General features: G+C 42.2%; 1 protein-coding gene and 1 non-coding gene across 8 annotated transcripts in view; one reads left to right on the top strand and one right to left on the bottom strand.

Annotated features, from left to right (window-relative positions):
• UNC5D (unc-5 netrin receptor D) overlaps positions 1-17,089 on the top strand; it is a 494,738-nt gene extending 477,649 nt beyond the window's left edge. For all 7 annotated transcript variants that reach the window (XM_031440128.2, XM_031440127.2, XM_031440126.2 and 4 more), the window contains one exon: positions 10,867-17,089. In XM_031440128.2, coding sequence (XP_031295988.1) covers positions 10,867-11,071 — 205 coding nt within the window. In that variant the 3' untranslated portion in view covers positions 11,072-17,089. The remainder of the gene's footprint in view (positions 1-10,866) is intronic.
• A 553-nt stretch (positions 17,090-17,642) lies between these two features.
• On the bottom strand, positions 17,643-17,718 carry TRNAG-ACC (transfer RNA glycine (anticodon ACC)). The gene has a single exon. It is a non-coding gene; the product is annotated as a tRNA-Gly (tRNA).
• Positions 17,719-18,161: the final 443 nt, after the last annotated feature.

Raw genomic sequence — 18,161 nt, 5'->3', positions numbered from 1 at the left:
GACTGAGGTTAACATCCTTCTGTCTCTGGGCCCTAATGAGCAGCACACAGTTACACAGGAGCACATGTCGGGGTCAGAAAAACGTGAACATTGGTGTGCCTGGTGTTTTTTGTTTTGTTTTGTGTTTTTTTGCTTGCTTTTGTTTCTCCCTAAGACCCCCTCCTCCAGGAAAGCCTAAATGTCCTTAATATACAAAACTCAACCCACTTTATGGAAAGTTTCTAACACGGTACCGAGAAAGTGTCCATTTTCAATAAATGGTAGCTTTGAACTATTCACAATTAATAGCAAATTAGAACAGCATGAATGCATGGAACCTACTTGTATCTATAAACTTTATTCAGCTAACATATTCAAGCTCAGTGAATGGCATTTCCTTCCTCTTTATTCCCCAGCTTCGCTCTCCAAAAGGAGTTCCGTTGTGGAGTGAGAGCGATTTAAACTAGGGGTTAGCAGACTTTTGTTTCTGTTAAAGAACCGGATAGTAGATCGTTTAGGCCAGGTGGGATCTCTTGCAACTACTCAGCAATTACAGAGGAAATACCTAAAGGAACAGGCATGGCCGTGTCCCAGTGAACATTATTTACCAAAGCAGGCAGTGACTCATAGTCGGCTGCTGACCATGCATTTAAATGAAGTGAAAGTGTCATAGGACTGGTGGCTTCAGTCAACACAGCACCTGGAGCTAGACCAGCTTCAGGTGCCACCAGCAGCTTCAGTCAGAACTACCAGCACCTGTGCATCCAGCCCCTCTGTGGGGACCCTTTCTGCAGGCTGGCGTCCTTCCAGCAGAGATGGCCAGCAAGACAGGCAGAGATGCAAAAGCAGAAGACTGTGGAAGACCACCGTGCGCCACGTTAGCTCATTCTCATTCTGTAGAAACTGTCAGGCTCCTTGTATGTTTTCACTACTGCAGCAATAATGTGTCTTCCCCCTGGGAAGAAGCATATGCAGCAGAGACCAAGGGGACTTTCAGGTGTAATTTGTCACAGCTTCTTATGGTGTAATCTTAAATCACTGGTCTCGCTCTCTTACGGTTGCAAATAATATAGCACTCATTATGCAGTATAATCATCCATCACGAATGCGATCATTAATGTATGTTCAAACACAGAAATCTGATGTCGTCACTATGCCAATATTATTGGGTAAGAAAACTGTTCCATACCTTGAGATTTTATCAACCCTGGGATCACACGAGAGAGATGACCGCAAAGCACGCAGTCTCCTGTTAGAGGATTCACCTACCCTGAGCTTGTGACACACCTCTACCTGACTCCTCCCCCTCCTTTCTGTGTCCGAAAGTGAAAAGCTCATAAAGCAACAGCCCTCAAGCCACGAAGGAAGAGTTTTCAAAGGGAGCGGAGGGAAAACCTTTGCTGTTATCATATTGCCAACGAAAATGCTCTCCTCCTTTTGGTAACTGCAGATGTCACTGATGATAGTTTGCCTTTTTTGCCAAAGAAGCCTCTGCTTCGATCTGAATAGTAGAGAAGAGACGTAGAATGTGAAGGTAAAGTCTTGGCAGTCAGTAAGAATGTGAGACATGCCAGTGGGGTGTGCGCCAAGGCGGCAACACAGGTGGCCTTGCGACTTGCCTGGCACATGGATCGCGATAAGCAAGCTACATCGCCTAGCTAAAGAACGTCATAGTTAACAGTTGGAATTACAGATTCAGTGAGCAGACTGACGGCTGCTCAGAGTCCTTGCTGCGTTTCAGAGCTGAGATCGCACATCTGTTCTACACATTCAGCTGCAGGAACCCAGTGCTCTTGGCCACAGGTGATTGGTAGGTGGGTAGAGCTAATAAAGAACTGATCATGTAGTAGATGGTGGGGAGCTTTGCTGAGAACTAAACAAACTGAATAATACCAGAAACTGCTTCAGCTAGAAGGACTCTCCCATATCTATACTGCTGTAGCACTTTGTATTTTTATGATCCTTTTTTGTTTTTTAAATTACACTTAGACATACCTAGGTGGTACCAGCTACCTTGGGGAAATTCATTAATTTTTTCTGGGATGAATGACATGAACTTTTTCCTTAAATGGTACACTTGACCTTAAAAACTTGCCTCCTGATAAACAGAACAGATACGAAGAAGCATCAAAGGATGTTGAATGTTGGTCTCAAAAGAGAACAGGTAACATGACTAACATATGGAGGGTACCTGTCTTTTCTCTCAGGTCTTAGTGCCTGAAACTCTACCATTCTTCTTTAAGAATGAAAATCTCAGTTTTCATATTCCAGAAACCCTTGTGAAAACATAGCCAGCTTGACCAAGTTGCTATGGGAACAGATGCTGGATAAAGTGCATGAGATACAGGAGGATGAGGAGAAGGGAAGCAGCCAAGATGAAAGAAAGGATTCCAAGATGGACAGGAGTCTATAAATTACATCTTATGAGCAATTTCTCGCAGTAGTACACTTGTTTGAAAACGTGTAAGCACAGCCAGAGAAACATATTTCTTACTGGTCAGCTGGTTAAAATGGTTCCAGTATATTTTGGATGTTATTGTTCATGGGTGATGGTACGGAAATCGTGGGCAAATGAAATTTCTCAAACCTCCTGGCTGATCAGGGGTACTACAGTAACTTGTTTTTCCATCAAAGCTTTTACCAGGACCTCTAATGAGAAGCACATTCTTGTCACGTTGAGGTCATATCCTTCCGTTCCCTCTGTCCACCCTCTTAATTGGATGCACAGGAACAGTGAAATGGCCAGAGGGCAGTGGAAAAGGACAGAGGAAGGTCGCAAGACAGCTTATTAATCTGTCTCTGAATAACTGTGGAGCATTCACTAGAAGGCCACCAGTCCCAGTGCCAGCTCTCTTTTCAGGTGAAAGGAGGAGGAAAGAGAGGGCAAGTGATTACAGAATAGACACAGAAGGCCTGCATCCCAGACAGACCACCAAGGATGGTCCCTCAGCAACCAGCGAGACTAGGCATTTTCACTCCCGTGTGTTGGGATTTGCTAGGACTACACCAAATGAAGCTGTCTGCGTTCTGCAGGCGAGAGGCTGGAAAACACGTCCTTTTATTATTTTAAATAATAAAAGTGGATGTGAGGCTGCCATTTCCAAAAAACAATTTTCATGACTCTTCTAAGGAGAATTAATACACAGGGACATAGCCTTTTCAAAGGTCCTTGGAGGCAAAATATGATAAAAGTTCAAATCAGATTTTCTGGTTCTGGCCCAATGGACTTATGCAGAGTCTGATTTTGGAAAGATCTCAGAGTGAGGCCAGAGGGACCCAACACAGCCAAGTGGTGGGTGTTCGGGCTTCATTCCACTTCAGTCAATGACTCATGAAACTGCCCACTAATATGAAGCTGGAGACAGCCTGGGGCCGGTTTAGCCATGAACAAGCTGTATATGGTTTGTGAGTGGCAGGTGCTTCTCCCGAAGGCAATATGGCGGAGAAGCTGTTTTTATCCCTCCAAGAGAACCAAAGTCGTGCTCCCCTCTCGGAGCTGTAGGGCTTGGTGGCTAGGGGTGCTGCATTCCTTTCAGGCAAGGGTGACTTTGCACTGGTCTTTGAAGCAATGGGTTTCCTTCCTTTCAGCTAATACAGTTTTCAGAAAAGATGGACATGCCCCAAGCCCCTTTATAGCCAAAACAAATCCCCTTCGCAGGTCAGTCTCAAACAACACTGGAAAAACTGCCCGAGTCAGTCCCTGGATATGATGTCTTCCTAATTTGAGCAAATGAAGTTACGGGTAGGATTTTACCTTGTTCAGTAGAGTGTCCTTTACTTCATGAACTCTTTCCTTTCAATTATATGTGAGGTTTTATTGAAACACATATTGAATATTTTGCAAAAGGATCAACTACTATTATATAATCAATTAACACTGTGGCCTTTTCTCTTGGAACAAACAGGGGTCATTCTCCTTTACCCCTAGGAGTCTCGAAAACGTCTCCATGTTACTGAAGAGGAAAATTAATCGAGATTATTTTTCCAAACTGTATCCCAATTCAAAGAAAAGTCAAGATTTGATTTTACAGCTTTCACTGCCAAAGCTGAGAAACTGTCATAGCCTTAATCAGTAATGAGACTGGAGAAGTGAACACAAAGACTCCAACTGGGTTTATTCTCCTCTGGCAAGTCACAGGGGGTCCTGAAAGCTCCAGGGCTTGCACACTTCTTCCAGAGAAGGGAGAATCCTTGCCAGTCCCCTTCAAGAGCCAGACCATGGAACAGGCAAGAGAAAGAACAATGAAGGGAATTTTACTGCCAAATTGACTGGCCCAAAAGAATTAATGCACTGCGCCCAGGGCGTGACAGAGGGGAGCTCTGCACATTTCCACGTGCCTGCATCTTCTCCTCTGGTGTTCCCCAGACCAGCCTTCTTTCATTTGGAGGCACGGGGGTGAGGCGGGGGGTGCAGTAGGCAGAGGTGGCATCAGGGAGTGCACCTTTCGCTTCCTCTTTAGGAAATGAAACAGACTTGCTTCATCCTGAGAGCTGCCTTGCTGTTTCTTGAGTACCCAGTGAGGCTGAATTTTGGGGATGAAACCTTGATGAATGAACCAAATGCTTATGCTGTGTCCAATTACTGCTGTTCAGTATAAATGGCTTTTTTCTTCTATTTGCATTTAAAGAACCATATGGAGGGTTGATTTTGGTCACATAAGAGGCTTTCATTAAATGAGACAATTAGGATGATAGCGGGGATATTAATATTTTTTTCATCATCACTCTGCTTCAATTCCCTGTCTGGTGCTATGTGGTAGAATTACGCACTGTTCTTGGAATGATGTTCCCCAATCTATTACAGGCAGCTTAACTGAGTTTTCACTTTCTATGCTGCCAGCCTATTCAGAAAGAAGATATTTTTCAAATATGCTTTAAAAAAAAAAGTCAATTCAGCTGTAAATGACAACAGTTTGTAGAATATGAACAAACTTGCTGCCGTCACGTTACAGGTGTAAGCGCTCCTTTCCGCTTGGAAGCGTTGGGGGACGTCCTAAGTTCTGAATGCAGCATGGCACGCGCCTGCAGATAGCTGGCTTCTGCGTGAAGGGTGTTAGGCTGCAGCTCAGATGTGGTCCCCTGCTAGATTTTAATCACAGAGGAAATCCATTCTCACAATTAGTCACAAAGCAAGACCTCCCCACTTTCAAAGAGGCATATCAGGTAGCAGGGCTCTGAGTAACTAAAATAAAAGCTTTGTTATCTGGAATTCAGGATGAAAGGGAGCTCCTTATAAGCCACGCAGAGTCAGACAGAGCTAAGCCAGGCAGACTCCAGCTTAAGTGCAGGTGCCCTTGGTGATGTTCCTGCGAGCGTGTCCCCGGGGCTGAGATCGCACCTCAGACCTGGGCCTCCCTCCATTAATGTTATCTAATCTCTCTGCTAACTGATTGAGGAGTTAGATGCTACTATTCCCTAAGACATCTGTATTTGAATACTGCTTTCAAGTACTAAAGAAAGGGTGGTATCTTTAAATTCCCACTGGACACCTAGACACTTTTCCTTTTCATAAAATGAACCATGTTGCACTAGTGTATAAAGACTTACATGGTAGAATTTAATCATGGTTCTCAATTCTTCCCACCTCTTTGTACCCAAAAGAGAAAGCAGAAGGAAATAACTATTTCCAAAAGTCCTCAAATCTAACCTCATTTCCATGATGAGTTTAACAGGGTCATTCATTTGAAGATGTATTTTGAAAATAAGATTCTATACAAAAATTCAGTGTTGGACCCATATACACCACTATAAGTGGGACTGTGCCTAGCTAGTGGAATTTGCTAAGGTCAAGATGCTTGTTGCAAATTCTGCCCTGGCTTCCACATAAAGCAGGGGATTTTAATTGGGGATAACGGGGCGGGGATAGGAAAGTCTCAGAAAGATGAAATTCGTCATGGTAATAAAACCCCTCAGGCACTCAGGTGAAGAGAAAGCATGTGGGCTCAACAAAACAAAATTACATTTAATAGACCCATTACCACTCAATGAATTCACGTGGATAAGTTTATTCAGCTGTCTTAGCATGGTTTTTAGTCTATCTGTACTCTTTCAGTGAGAGTTCCAAAGAGAAAGATGAAGTCATTGAGTCTATAGGGCTTAGGACAAATGGATTGAAGACAGAGTGATTCTAAAGTAACTTCTGAAAATTTTGAAAGTAGATAATCTTATCTGCACAGAATGCATCATCTTTACAGTATCACAAAAAATAAATCTTCTTTTTCCGAATTACCTCAGTCGATCAGAATTTGAAAAGGTTCAGTGCACAAAAAAGTAAAAATTTGAAATATCTGAGACCAGCATAATACACATTCACTTCTCTAAATATTTTTCAAAGAGAAAGGGGAAAAAATGGTTTTGTTTTAAGCCATCCACCTGAATTTCAGAACTATAGTTTTTGCTAAGTGTTCCTTTTTCCATTTCAAAAAAAAAAAAAAAATCAGAGACACTCGGGAAATCAACTATTGCTATGAATTCTACTTTCTAGTATTAACAGTGTTCCCTGAATGGTGTGTGCATGTATCTGCTAGTGTTTAAATGCACCAGCATTATTATGAAGAGAAATGGGTCACACAGACTGGGATCAGAATAATTTCAAAAGGGCAGTGTGGAGGGAACCACATGGATATATGGTATACCAGTTTTCAAAAAAAAAAAATCATAATGCATTTGCACACATGTGAGCAGTAAAATGATCCAGCTATCTTTGAGCCTATAGCATTAGGATTTTAGAGTCTTTTATCTAGTAGTTGTTCTGATGTAGACAGGTAAGTGCAGTTTAATAGGATGTCTGTTTAACCACAAAGCTGACTGACCATTTTTAATAAGGCTGACATGCTCCTATGTCTCTAAAATCAAATGGAATTTGAGATGTGTGTGTGTTGCCAAGTGTACTGGTATAAACGCAGAGAATATATCTGAAACATGCTTTGGGGAGCACATCCCACTTGCTACAATACGTTCCCAGGTCCGTGCCAAGGGAGAGCTCTGCTTCTGCCTCTTTGATCAGTTAGCTTCCTTTAGCCCTGGGCACCCAGTCTGCAAAGCCGGGCGTTTGCAGGGCTGTTCAGAACCAAGGAGTCATCCTGCAGCTCTTCTCTTCCTCCTCTAGGCGAGTGCACTTAGAACACCTTCCCACCATAGCCCGATTCAGGAATGTTTTTAATAGCGTGTTGGGACAAAAATTCATCACAACTTCCAAAACATATTCTCTATGCCTCTCCTAAAGTTCTGTTATTGCATTTTCATGCCCAGAACTTGTCATGTCTTGAAATGTCAAAGCTCCCTGACAGTTATGGACGGATAATGTTCTCAGAGTGTTTGGAGCAGGATGTGTAGCTTGAGGGTACAGCATCTCTGGCCCTCTGGGGCCTTATTTTCAGACGCAAAACAAACCAAAAGTTCAGTCTCATCTTCTCTCAAATGGCCACTGTGTCTGGAAATCTAGTTTGGGTCATAAGACAACGTGGGACCGCAGTCAGCACTATGGCCTGTCAGCCAAATCTGGCCACCACCTGCTTATCTGCAGCCCAAGAGCTAGAATGGTTTTCACATTTTGGTGGGGGGGGGGGGGTAATTAGGTATATTTATTTAATTTTTTTTAATGGAGGTACTAAGGATGGAACCCAGGACTTCGTGCATGCTAAGCACATGCTCTACCCCTGAGCTCTACCCTACCTGGCTAGTTTTGGGTTTTTTAACGGTCAGGAAAATAAACAAGAGTAATATGGTGTGACGTGTGAAAACTGTATGACATTAAAATTTCAGTGTCTCTCAATAAAGTTTTACTGGAACACGGCTGCGCACACTTGCTTAGGTATCATCTATGGCCACTTTCGCACTACCATGGCAAAGCTGAGTAGATTAGTTGACCTTATGTGGCCCCTACAGTCAAAAATATTTACTGTCTGGGCCTTTAAAAAATAGTCTGTCAACCCCTGTTATAGAATAAAGTCTGGCTTTGGGATTAATAGGATCACAAGGATGCCAGTCACTCCCGCAGACATTAGTCCCTTGTTGTTCAATAGCATATACAAAACAGAAACCCTCAATAGTATGATGAGAAATCTGTGCTGCGTTTTTGGTTGTGCTTGCCAGCATTATTTTTCTTTTGAAATGACAACAGAGAGCATCAGGAGTAACGTACCCACACCAGAAACCACTGTCTGTCCATGCTCATTACTCTCATAAATTACACGGAAAGAGATTATCACACAGCCCACCTGGATTCCTCTCAGAACCAGTCTCTCAGTTTTGCCTCTTTTTCAGCTACTCCTCCAGTTTGTACGCTGCCTGAATGTTGGTTGGGGTGTACCACTGTGTTTATAGATCTGGAGATGTAACAACTTTCAACGCAAAGAGCTCCCTACAACTAGGAAGAAGTGAGACTAGGGTCCCTTCAAGTCCTGAAGCAGTGTTTGCTCAGCCATTTCTATCAGTGTAGAAATAAATAATGACATTTGATTCCAGGGCCAGATATGGGGGGGTGCAGTGGGGAGAAGGAAGGAAAGACAAGATAAAAGAAAAAAACTGGAGAGAATATTTTTAAGCTAGCCTTCTCCCTCTCTCAATTCAAGATTCAGATGTAGTGGAAAGTGTATACAGTACCCTGATATTTATGCTATTTGGCAACTAGCTAGCTTCAAGCAGTCCCTTTAGACCTTTAAATAAAACAGCACTTTATTCACTCAGTTACTGTGTGTGTGTTAGTTGTAAATGGTAATGTGCCCTTAAAAGCTTGTCATCTCATCCAGTTGCTCGTGGCTACGTAAGTCTACTTTGTGATTATATGCTGAGGCTGGTGATGGAAAGTCAGACCATCCCCAAGACAGGCAATTCTTGGTTGACTCTGACAGTCTTTTCAACTCATCAGAATTTTCCCAGAGGTGACATTTCTATCCCTGCTGTAAAACTGCCTATGAAAAACTGTGACCTTTTCATCTTTTGTGTTGTCCTCGTCTTCATCATAGCAAAGTTATTGTCCAAAAGGTTATCATTTGTTTTCAGTGAAGATCCCTTATCATCTGAAAAGAGCTCCTAGCGATCAATTACTTAGCTGATGGATAGTGAATAAACACTTGTTGTCATAGTATTATGAGTGCTGTTGCGGCATCAGAAAATTATTAACTAGGAGCCTTCCCTTTCAGGTGTCTGTAATCATACTGAGAAGGCAGAGCTCACACACATGAAATATATGAGTATTTTACTCACAAGAAAATTTAAGCACAAACATAAGAGTTGAGAAAAGAAATCCCTTTGAGCAAAGAGGAGATGAGAACTGTCTACAATCCAGGCATTGTAGGAGTGTAGGATCTTGATCAACAGAGGGGAAGAAGAGAAAGTGGACATTTCCAAGGGAACAGAATACACTGGATGAAAGCAAGAAGCCAAGTATTACCTGAGATGCGATCAGTGGCTCAAAGGACAAAAGAACATTGAGGGAAAATATATATATTACCGTAGCTCGGTTGAGGCCTGACCAAGGACGGCGTTGAAAACAAGTGGAGTTTGGAAAACCTGATGACTGAAGAAACAGTACACAGGGTATATTCAGGAGTTTGGAAGCATAAAGAGCTATAAGGCTTCCGCTGTGATTCAGGCCGTAAAATGATAGGGCATAAGTTACATACAAATAGTATGAATGGGGAAGACGAGTGAAGCTGATGAGTTTGTCAAAAAGAAAGAAACAGAGGATTCAAAAATAAATGTCCTACATAGAAAACAAACATGGTTACCAGCGGGTAAGGGGGTGGGAAGGGATAAATTGGAAGTTCAAGATTTGCAGATACTAACTAATATATATAAAATAAACAAGTTTATACTGTACAGCACAGGGAACTAAATTCAATATCTTGTGGTAACTTAGGGTGAAAAAGAATATGAAAACGAATATATGTATGTTCATGTATGACCGACGCACTGTGCTGTACACCAGAAATTGACACATTGTAAACTGACAATTCGTCAATAAATTTATATATATATATAAACTGGTAGGAGAGTTTAGAATAAAAATATAAGAAGTAAAAACAATGTGAATATGATTCCAAAGGGAATTAAAACATAGGTAATATACTGAAGGAAAAAATAAAAATTAAAAAAATAGAATGTCCTAAGTGAACTGCTATGCTGTACACCAGAAACTAATATTGTAAATCGACTATAATTCAATTTTTAAAAATACAATAAGAATATATTTTTAAAATGTCCTAGTGTGAGAGATTATAAGGATAGTGGTAATTACTGGGATATCTGTTATAGTTAGAATGGGGGCCAATAGGAGGCATGGAGATTCTGTCCATTTCTGACGCACTGAGTTTGAGGTGGAGAGAGACCTCACTGGAGCAGCCCCAGGGCCATTTAGAGGTCTGTGACCAGCTCATACTAACCTAGTAAGACAGGAGGTACAGATTTAGACACTGTCCACTTGGAGTTGATAACTACTCCAAAAGTGTATGAGCCCACTGAGGAAGGAAAGAAGAAATCAAAGGGAATCTTGACAGCCCTCATGTTTACCGAGAGAGAAAGAGGGGTCAGATATTTTGGGGGAAAAAAAATAGGAATGAGTTATATCATCACATAAGCTAATGTAATAGAGCTTTTCAAGAGGGTGTTCAAGAAAGGAACATACATCTATATATACACACAACTCAAGGAGGTGAGGACTGAGAAAAGGCGTGGAGGAGAAGACAGTCGCTGGTAACATTCCAAGCAGAGTTTCAGCCGAGTGTTGGGATATACACTGGCTTGTCCCCAGACCTGCCTTAATGGAGCTTTTTATTCCTATCGTGATAACGTCTGTTAACAACTCATTTTTAATTCTCTCACAGTGATTTGTATGTATCCCTCCATTTCTGTTTTCGCTTTGTTTTTGTTTAACTCTCTGTCTAGGAATTTATCTTACTTTGCTACCCAAAGTAGCCCATCTGCTGTCATCTTGAACCTGTGGGAAGCTCGTCATCAGCACGACGGTGACCTTGACTCCCTGGCCTGTGCCCTTGAAGAGATCGGGAGGACACACACGAAACTCTCAAACATCACAGAACCCCAGCTCGAGGAAGCCGACTTCAGCTACAGCAGGCAAAACGGACTCTAGTCCACCTCCCCCCGGGAGACGGAGCGACGGCCAGCTTTGGGACGTTGGCTTTGCACGGGAAGGAAAGAGGCAGCTTTCTGCCCGGCAGCACTTGGGGAATTCAGCCTTCACTTACAATCAGTGAGCACCCGTGATGGAAGCAACTGAGTTTTATATTGGTAAAATATGTTGACAGGGAAAAAAAGTACAGGTTCTCTTAAATATAAGGGGGGGTCCACTGTGTCCTCTGAATCCACACTCGGGTTAACACTTGATGAACTTCTCAGATTGGAGTGACAAGGATAAAAGTGAGGGCCTATCTAGGCAGAAGGAACTGTGGGGGAAGATGAGCTGCAGCAGAGCTGGGGAGGCAGAGATGGAGTAAGTGCACGTTTTAAAACAGGTTTTCAACGATGTGCCCCAAAGGGCCAGCTGATTCTGGCACTAGGTTGTCAGAGTTTTCTGCCAACCGGCATCTGTGATGTCGGCGATCATTGTAAACTGGCCTTTAGAAGTGAAACTGGGTTGCCAGCCCATTTGTAGGACTTTGACACCGTCGAGGAGGGCGTTTAGTATTTAGCATCCGAGTGCACCACAGCAGCACCACTTCCCTGTCCGTCCTAGCCACTGAATGGGAACAAGACCGAGAGGTAAGACAGGTCACAACCTAGTTCTTGCAGCATACCCCACCTTCATTTCTGCAAGGACAAATCTGTCCACGTTCTTTCTTCCCTTTCCTTACCCACTGCAGTAGGGGAGAGATTTCAAGGAGCATCGACTTTTCAACATGGAAATGTATTTTTTCCTAACTCAACAAAGCAGGGCCATCGCTAGTCCCAGTTAAGCCACCCAAATTGCAAAACCTACTAGAACACAGCTTATTACATAGATTTGGAGACAAGAGACGTCAAATCAGGTCCAAGGAGACATTGAACTGCAGATGCCACAGGCCTCAAATAAGCTGAAATCCTAGGACGCACGTGTTGATTTCATTCCCCAGCACTGTCGCTGTGAAGGGATGAGGGGCTTTCCTGTCCTTCACAACCTCCATTCTCGAATTTTCTGGCCTTCTGGTACTATGTTATCTCACAGTCTCTCTGGAGGGCTACAGGTGAGCCTCCTTTTGCCCCTTGGGAAGTTAGCAGACGGTCTTTGCTGTAAATGGTATCCGAGAACACAGGCCTGGGAAATACCTCTACCAGCGTGTCCCAGAAACCACATGCATTGTTCAGGGAGCCTTCAAGCTCTGGTAACTCACCTTCACCAAGTATGCTTCCTTTACAGGACCGTTAACAAGACCATTAATATACGGCTTTATGTTTTAAATGAGAGGCAGTGATATTGTGGAGACTGAAAACCACAGGTAATACGTGACCCCCATCTTAACATTTTACCCCGTCTTTTGTCACATTTAATCTCTTTTGACAAGATGTCCTAGTAGACTAAAGATGAACAGGTTTCCTCCAGCTCATCTTCAAAATTAGCTGTCCAGCACTGGGACAACCAAAGTCAAGGACCTAGATGAACCACAGGGCTGCTCAGCGACGTAGAGGTTGGCCACGTGAGAAAAAAAATCATCAGGGAATGGGGGAGGTGGGGAGTGCTTGGCAGTAGGGATATGATCAATTTTTTAGACAATGTTTTTGTAGATCCCATGTTTTAAAAAATGTGAATCTCCACCTAAGTAAAAAAGATTTCATTTATGATACCATGGGTAAGGCATTGCAGAGCTCACTCTTGAATGTGTTGGTCATTTTCTCTAACGAATGTGTGGTATGTATGGTCCTCTGTATTTGATAGAAGGCTTTGCTACATCAAATTCAAAAGCATCCGCTTTTCTCAGGAACCAAAGGCATCGTGTGTAAGACAAACGAATCCTCTTAGAACTGTTGAGCATACTTTCAAAATACCGTATCCAGATCAGGAAAACACCCTTTTGCTCCTGTACTCAATTTGTTTATTCCTTCTAGGGAGCAAAGAGAGAAAGCAGGGAAGTCATTTGTTTTCCCTGACATAACCTCTGAGATAGAAGAGGAAGTAGATGGTCAGTCACCCAAAACCATCCAGAGGGGTGTTGGGGGCGGGTGTTATGCAAGGAAAAGAGCTGCGTTGACTGTTGAATAAGAACTTGGAAAAACACGGTGTAGAGCTTAGTAGCCATCTTGGAGGATTTTTGTTTTCAACCATCCTACTGCCCTTTTTCCCTCTTCCCTTCTAATTGGCCTTATAATTGTTTCATCTATTCTGTGAATCCTCACGGATCTTTTTTAGATTTTTGATATATTTTTTATATTTTAAAACAGATGAAAAATGTTAATGTTTTCCCTGGACTCTATCTAGATTATTTTAAGATAGGAATTTATTATCAATCCCTGAATGTCTAGAATTTCTTCCCATGGACTTTTTTTTTTCTTTTTTTAGCCTGGGTTTTATAAATACACTTGATCATCCTATCATATTGAGGGATAAAGAAAGCAAATGAACATGATTCATCTCGGATTTCAGCCCAAGGTTCAAGTCCATCTTTCACTCCATTTTGTTCCCTCCTTACATTTCTCTCTGACTTATTTCTGCTAGGGTCCTACATAGGATTTCTGCAGGTTTTCTCCAGTATGAAATTCTGTGGTCATTGCATGTCAGGATTATGCAATATTTTAGAGTAGAATTCCAAAGAGAACCCATGTTTTTGAGATTTACAGACCAAGGTGGGTGTGTGTGTGTGTGGCAGAGAGTATGAAACTGCAGATCAGATGGACTGAGGACCTAGCCCTTGGACTTGCGGTTACTCACTACAACCTAAACCTTTGTCCTGTTTTAGTATTTCCCTATCACAACACAAACAGCCCTCTTGAAAGGGATTCATTCATCAGTCTACACACTTGCTTTAGATGTCTTACTGTCCTGGTGCAAAATGCAACATTAAAAGTGGCCTCTAATACTTGGAAGGTTACTTAAAATTTTTTTTTACAAAATATCCCACTGAATGCCAAATCTTTCAATCTTCAGAAAAGCCTTTAAGTTTAATAGTCCTGCTTTAAACATGACTTCAAATTATGCCACCAAAAATGGTGCACGTCACAGCTTCCCCAGCCTGCAGCATCATAAAGGCAATTTACGGTTTTTACAGCGTTGCTTGTTCAGTCTTACTGGTTTACATTAAAATTCTTTAAGCCAAAAGGAAGCTCACTCTGGATTTAAATACAAACTTCATTTACCGATGCAGAAAGTCCCATAAAACTCAGATGTACGCCCACAAAAAAGTTACTGGCCTTTTCCTAAGAGATGAATAGGAACTGACAGTTCTCTTTATGCAGGCGCACTTTTTAAAAAATGTTTATCTCCGACTGCAGGTGTTCTCCTTTGCCACGGCCCCTCTGTTTTTCTTTCAGTTAGTTGACTTTGAGAAGGGGATATTAAGTCAAATCACTAAAACCGGGTTCTCTTTGGATTAAAAGTTCCGGATTTATTGCAGCTGTTTCCCTGGACTGAAAGTCTCCACATCGGAGTTGAGACGGGAAGGCAGACTAGGAAAATAATGTAATTGGTTGATGTTGGCATCCTCCACCGGCCAACCCTCTGGTCAGTCTACCTGTCAATTTCAAATGTTGTAATCCCCTTTGGTGTGCTTCTGGTTTTCCTTTTTTGCCACTTTCTCTTCGGTTTCTTAGTCCGTCTGTAAAGGTGTTGAGTAACACAGCGATCAGATGTGTTGAACGTGAAGTTCTCTCAGAGGTCCGGGAAGGTCACAGGAACCAGGAAGGAGCTGAGAAACGTGCTTTTCTGGCCCGTCATGTGGCCCATTGTCATTAATTTTCCTCATGAAACATGGCAGAGTTCTGAATCCTTAGCGACTCCCACTGACTGGACTAGAGGTGACATCCACGGCGAATGGGAGAGCCAAATAGTGTCCTGCAGGAAGTGGCGAGTTTTATTACCCTTTGGTGTTAGTTGCCACAGCGCTGTATTTGAAAACAAATCGATGCTTTAGCCAAACACTGAATGGCCACCGTTTCTGCCGTTTCCACTGTTTCGTCTGCATAGAATTTTCCTGAACTACAAGCAAAAATGTATTTTGTCAAATGTCACAAAGTGAAAATGTTACTAATCTTAGATGTGTTGCATATTTTGTGTTTTTACTTTACGAAATCTTTTCAAAAGCTGCGGTTATAACGCTGTTTGGCTGTATTGACAGCATGTGGTGTTTTTTGCAAAAGCAGTTCTAGGAGAGCCAGCGTCTCCCACGGACTCCTCACATCCCCACTCCAGGGTCGTCCACAAAACCGACGTGGCAGTTTGTGTGCTGGGTGTTTTTTTTTGTTTTGTTTTGTTTTTTTTTTTGCATAAGAGAAAACGGGGATGGAAATCAGACCTGGCCGTTAGTCACTAGTGTGTAGTGCCGTGATCTGAAGTAGGAAATTTAACTCACATAGAAAAATTGTGGTTTTTGAAGCAGCTACTTTGATTTTTCCTTTTGCTGTGAAAGATCATGGATTTGGAATGTTCCCACCAGGCGGGCCAAAGACAGTAACATTGAACTCCATGTCTTAGCACCCACCCGCCATCTGAACCCAAAGACAGAAAAGGCAGTGAGCTTCATGTTTAAGCCTAAGCTTAAAATTTCTCTCCCTCGCCCCCGCCCCTAATATTGAGTCTGGCAGAGGCATTTTCTTCCCCAAAAAAGCTGAATTATAAACTGTATCACTGAATTTGGTAATGTAGTTCTTTGCATGAATGGAAATGGGTGTTAAATACTTTTACGAAAGGCATGATTGCAGTGAAAATGTCCTTTGGCTTCAGATTGCCCTGACCCCCCAGAGTATTTCACTCTCTCAAGCATGGTTTACATCCAGATTCCCAAATTGGACAAATTATACGACCCCTTTAAAACTGGATACATCGGGGTAGGTAGCAACTTGGCTGTGGTTCTGTTGAATCATGAAAAGGAAACGTGCTGCTGGAGGGGAGTTTGTAAGCAGAGTGTCATGCCTGACGACCCCGTTACTGACATGGACGTTACATCAGAAACGGACCTAATAATTCTAACACCCCTCCATTCGCGAGCTCTGGGGATGCTGAAGGTGGGGGCCGCCCCTTCCCAGGGCTTTCCATTTGAGCCTCGTCAGAGGGTGACTAAAACATTTCAATCAGAAACACCTTCCAAGGCGTGTCCGGGATCGGCCGCTCCCATTCAAAACTTCTATATAAGAAGGTGGGGAAAAGTCCACCTGTGGGACTTTTCTGGTCAGGAAAACAGCTTTCTCCATTCTTCAGCTGGAATAAAGACTGGCTTAGCATTCCCCATCCTTCAGAAGGATAGCTCGTGGACGCAGGCAGTCCAGGAAGTCTCCCTTAGAACTACAGCAAGTAAATATAAACAGCTAGAAAAAACTGGCTAATTCTCCCGAAGCAAACTCAAAAAAAACAAAAAAAAAAAAAACCCAGAAATTGTTGACCTCCATTTCTGTATGGAAGAACTTCAAAACATTTCATTTTGTTCTATTTATTTTGAGAAAGTGTGTGTGTGGGGGTGGGGAGGGTGGTTCTTTCAAGTGACTCATATCTCAAACCCATTCCACTCTCAACTTTCATTTGTGTTCAAAGCCGAAAAGAAAAGAAAAGAAAAAAAAAAAAAGCAGAACTGAACACTTAATTTGACATGAAGCTGGAGTGAACAAGCCAGAGGAGAGAGTTTGAATAAAGCATGGCCTTGGCTTCATACCACACTTTCTGTGCCTTGTATTATCAATGTAAATTCTGAATGTTGTACAGTAAATACTAGGATGGACTTCTTAGCAAAGGCTGCACTGGCTTCTTTTTCAGCACATGTATATATCTATAAATATATATACATATATATTTGGTAATGCCAAACAGCTGTGTTATATTGTATTGAACAAAATGGACGGTTTGGATGTTTTATGTAGAGTTTGCAAAAAAAAAATTGGATGGTTACAGACTTTTCGAGATAAATGTACAGACATAAATTACTGCGTATCAGTTATTTATGAATAAAGAGTCTTTTATTGACATTTTAGGATATTCCACGAGTGGAACTTTGAACTCCCAATGAGGGCCCCCTCCACACACACCCCTGCCCCATGCAGTCAGGGGCTGGAATGCCCTTCACATCAACAGCCATTTCCAAATACCTGTTAATATAGTGAACCTGACTTCTCCTTCCGTCCTCTAGGAGAAGATAAAGGAGGCCAGTGGAAGCCAAGACGGGATGTCCTCGTGACATCCCTACCCCGCTCCAGCACCCACACCTGCAACTGTCCTTGCCATGTAGTTTTATGTGCTCAGAGGCCAGCCATAGCATAACTGGGGTATCAGTCACCTTATTTCTCAAAATGCATTATTTTTATAGACACTCTAGAAAATTTTCTGCCTCTCCACAGAAAAATCTTAATACAATGTTGCACATTTCAAATATATCTTGAGGGACTGAATCTGTTTTGGATGTTTTTTTAAAATACTGAAGACTCCTAAGAGTTTAATCATAACTACTTACTACTGGTCAGAGCCATTTTATTTACATTTTAAATTTTTGGTGGGGAGGGGAGGAGAGGGTAATTTGGTTTATCATTTTTAATGGAGGGACTGGGGATTGAACCCAGGACCTCCTGCATGGTAAGCAGGCACTCTGCCACTGAGCTGTACCCTCCTCCTTGGTCAGAGCCATTTTAAACAGTGTGATTTACTAGAAGATGGTTCCTGGCCTATTTAGATTCGTTGGTTGTGAAAGAAAAGGTCAAAAATTGGCTTAAACCAGTTATTTTCCAAAATTGGAGGTTTTTTAAAGCATTTTCATAGAAAGATAACAGTTTATTTTTCCCCAAAAGTTGGAAATCGATAGAATAAAATGAAACATCATTCTCTAGATTTCTGAAAAACTTCATGTATGTGATGGGTCTAGGGCATATGACGAACCTCTAAGAGGGGGTATATGCAACATTTCCTAACGTTTTGGGGGAGCATCTTATGGGACTAGCAGGGATGAGTATAAACATTCAGAAAGTGGCTGCGAGTGGCTCCGGCTGTTCTTTCTGACTGTTTTAAAGCCCTAAGACACTTCATGGTACCTAGTAAGCAACCGATGATGGTTAGATTT

Source organism: Camelus dromedarius, chromosome 22 (genome assembly GCF_036321535.1).
Source record: "Camelus dromedarius isolate mCamDro1 chromosome 22, mCamDro1.pat, whole genome shotgun sequence".
Taxonomy (NCBI): Eukaryota; Metazoa; Chordata; class Mammalia; order Artiodactyla; family Camelidae; genus Camelus; species Camelus dromedarius.
This window is presented reverse-complemented; position numbering and strand designations above follow the sequence as displayed.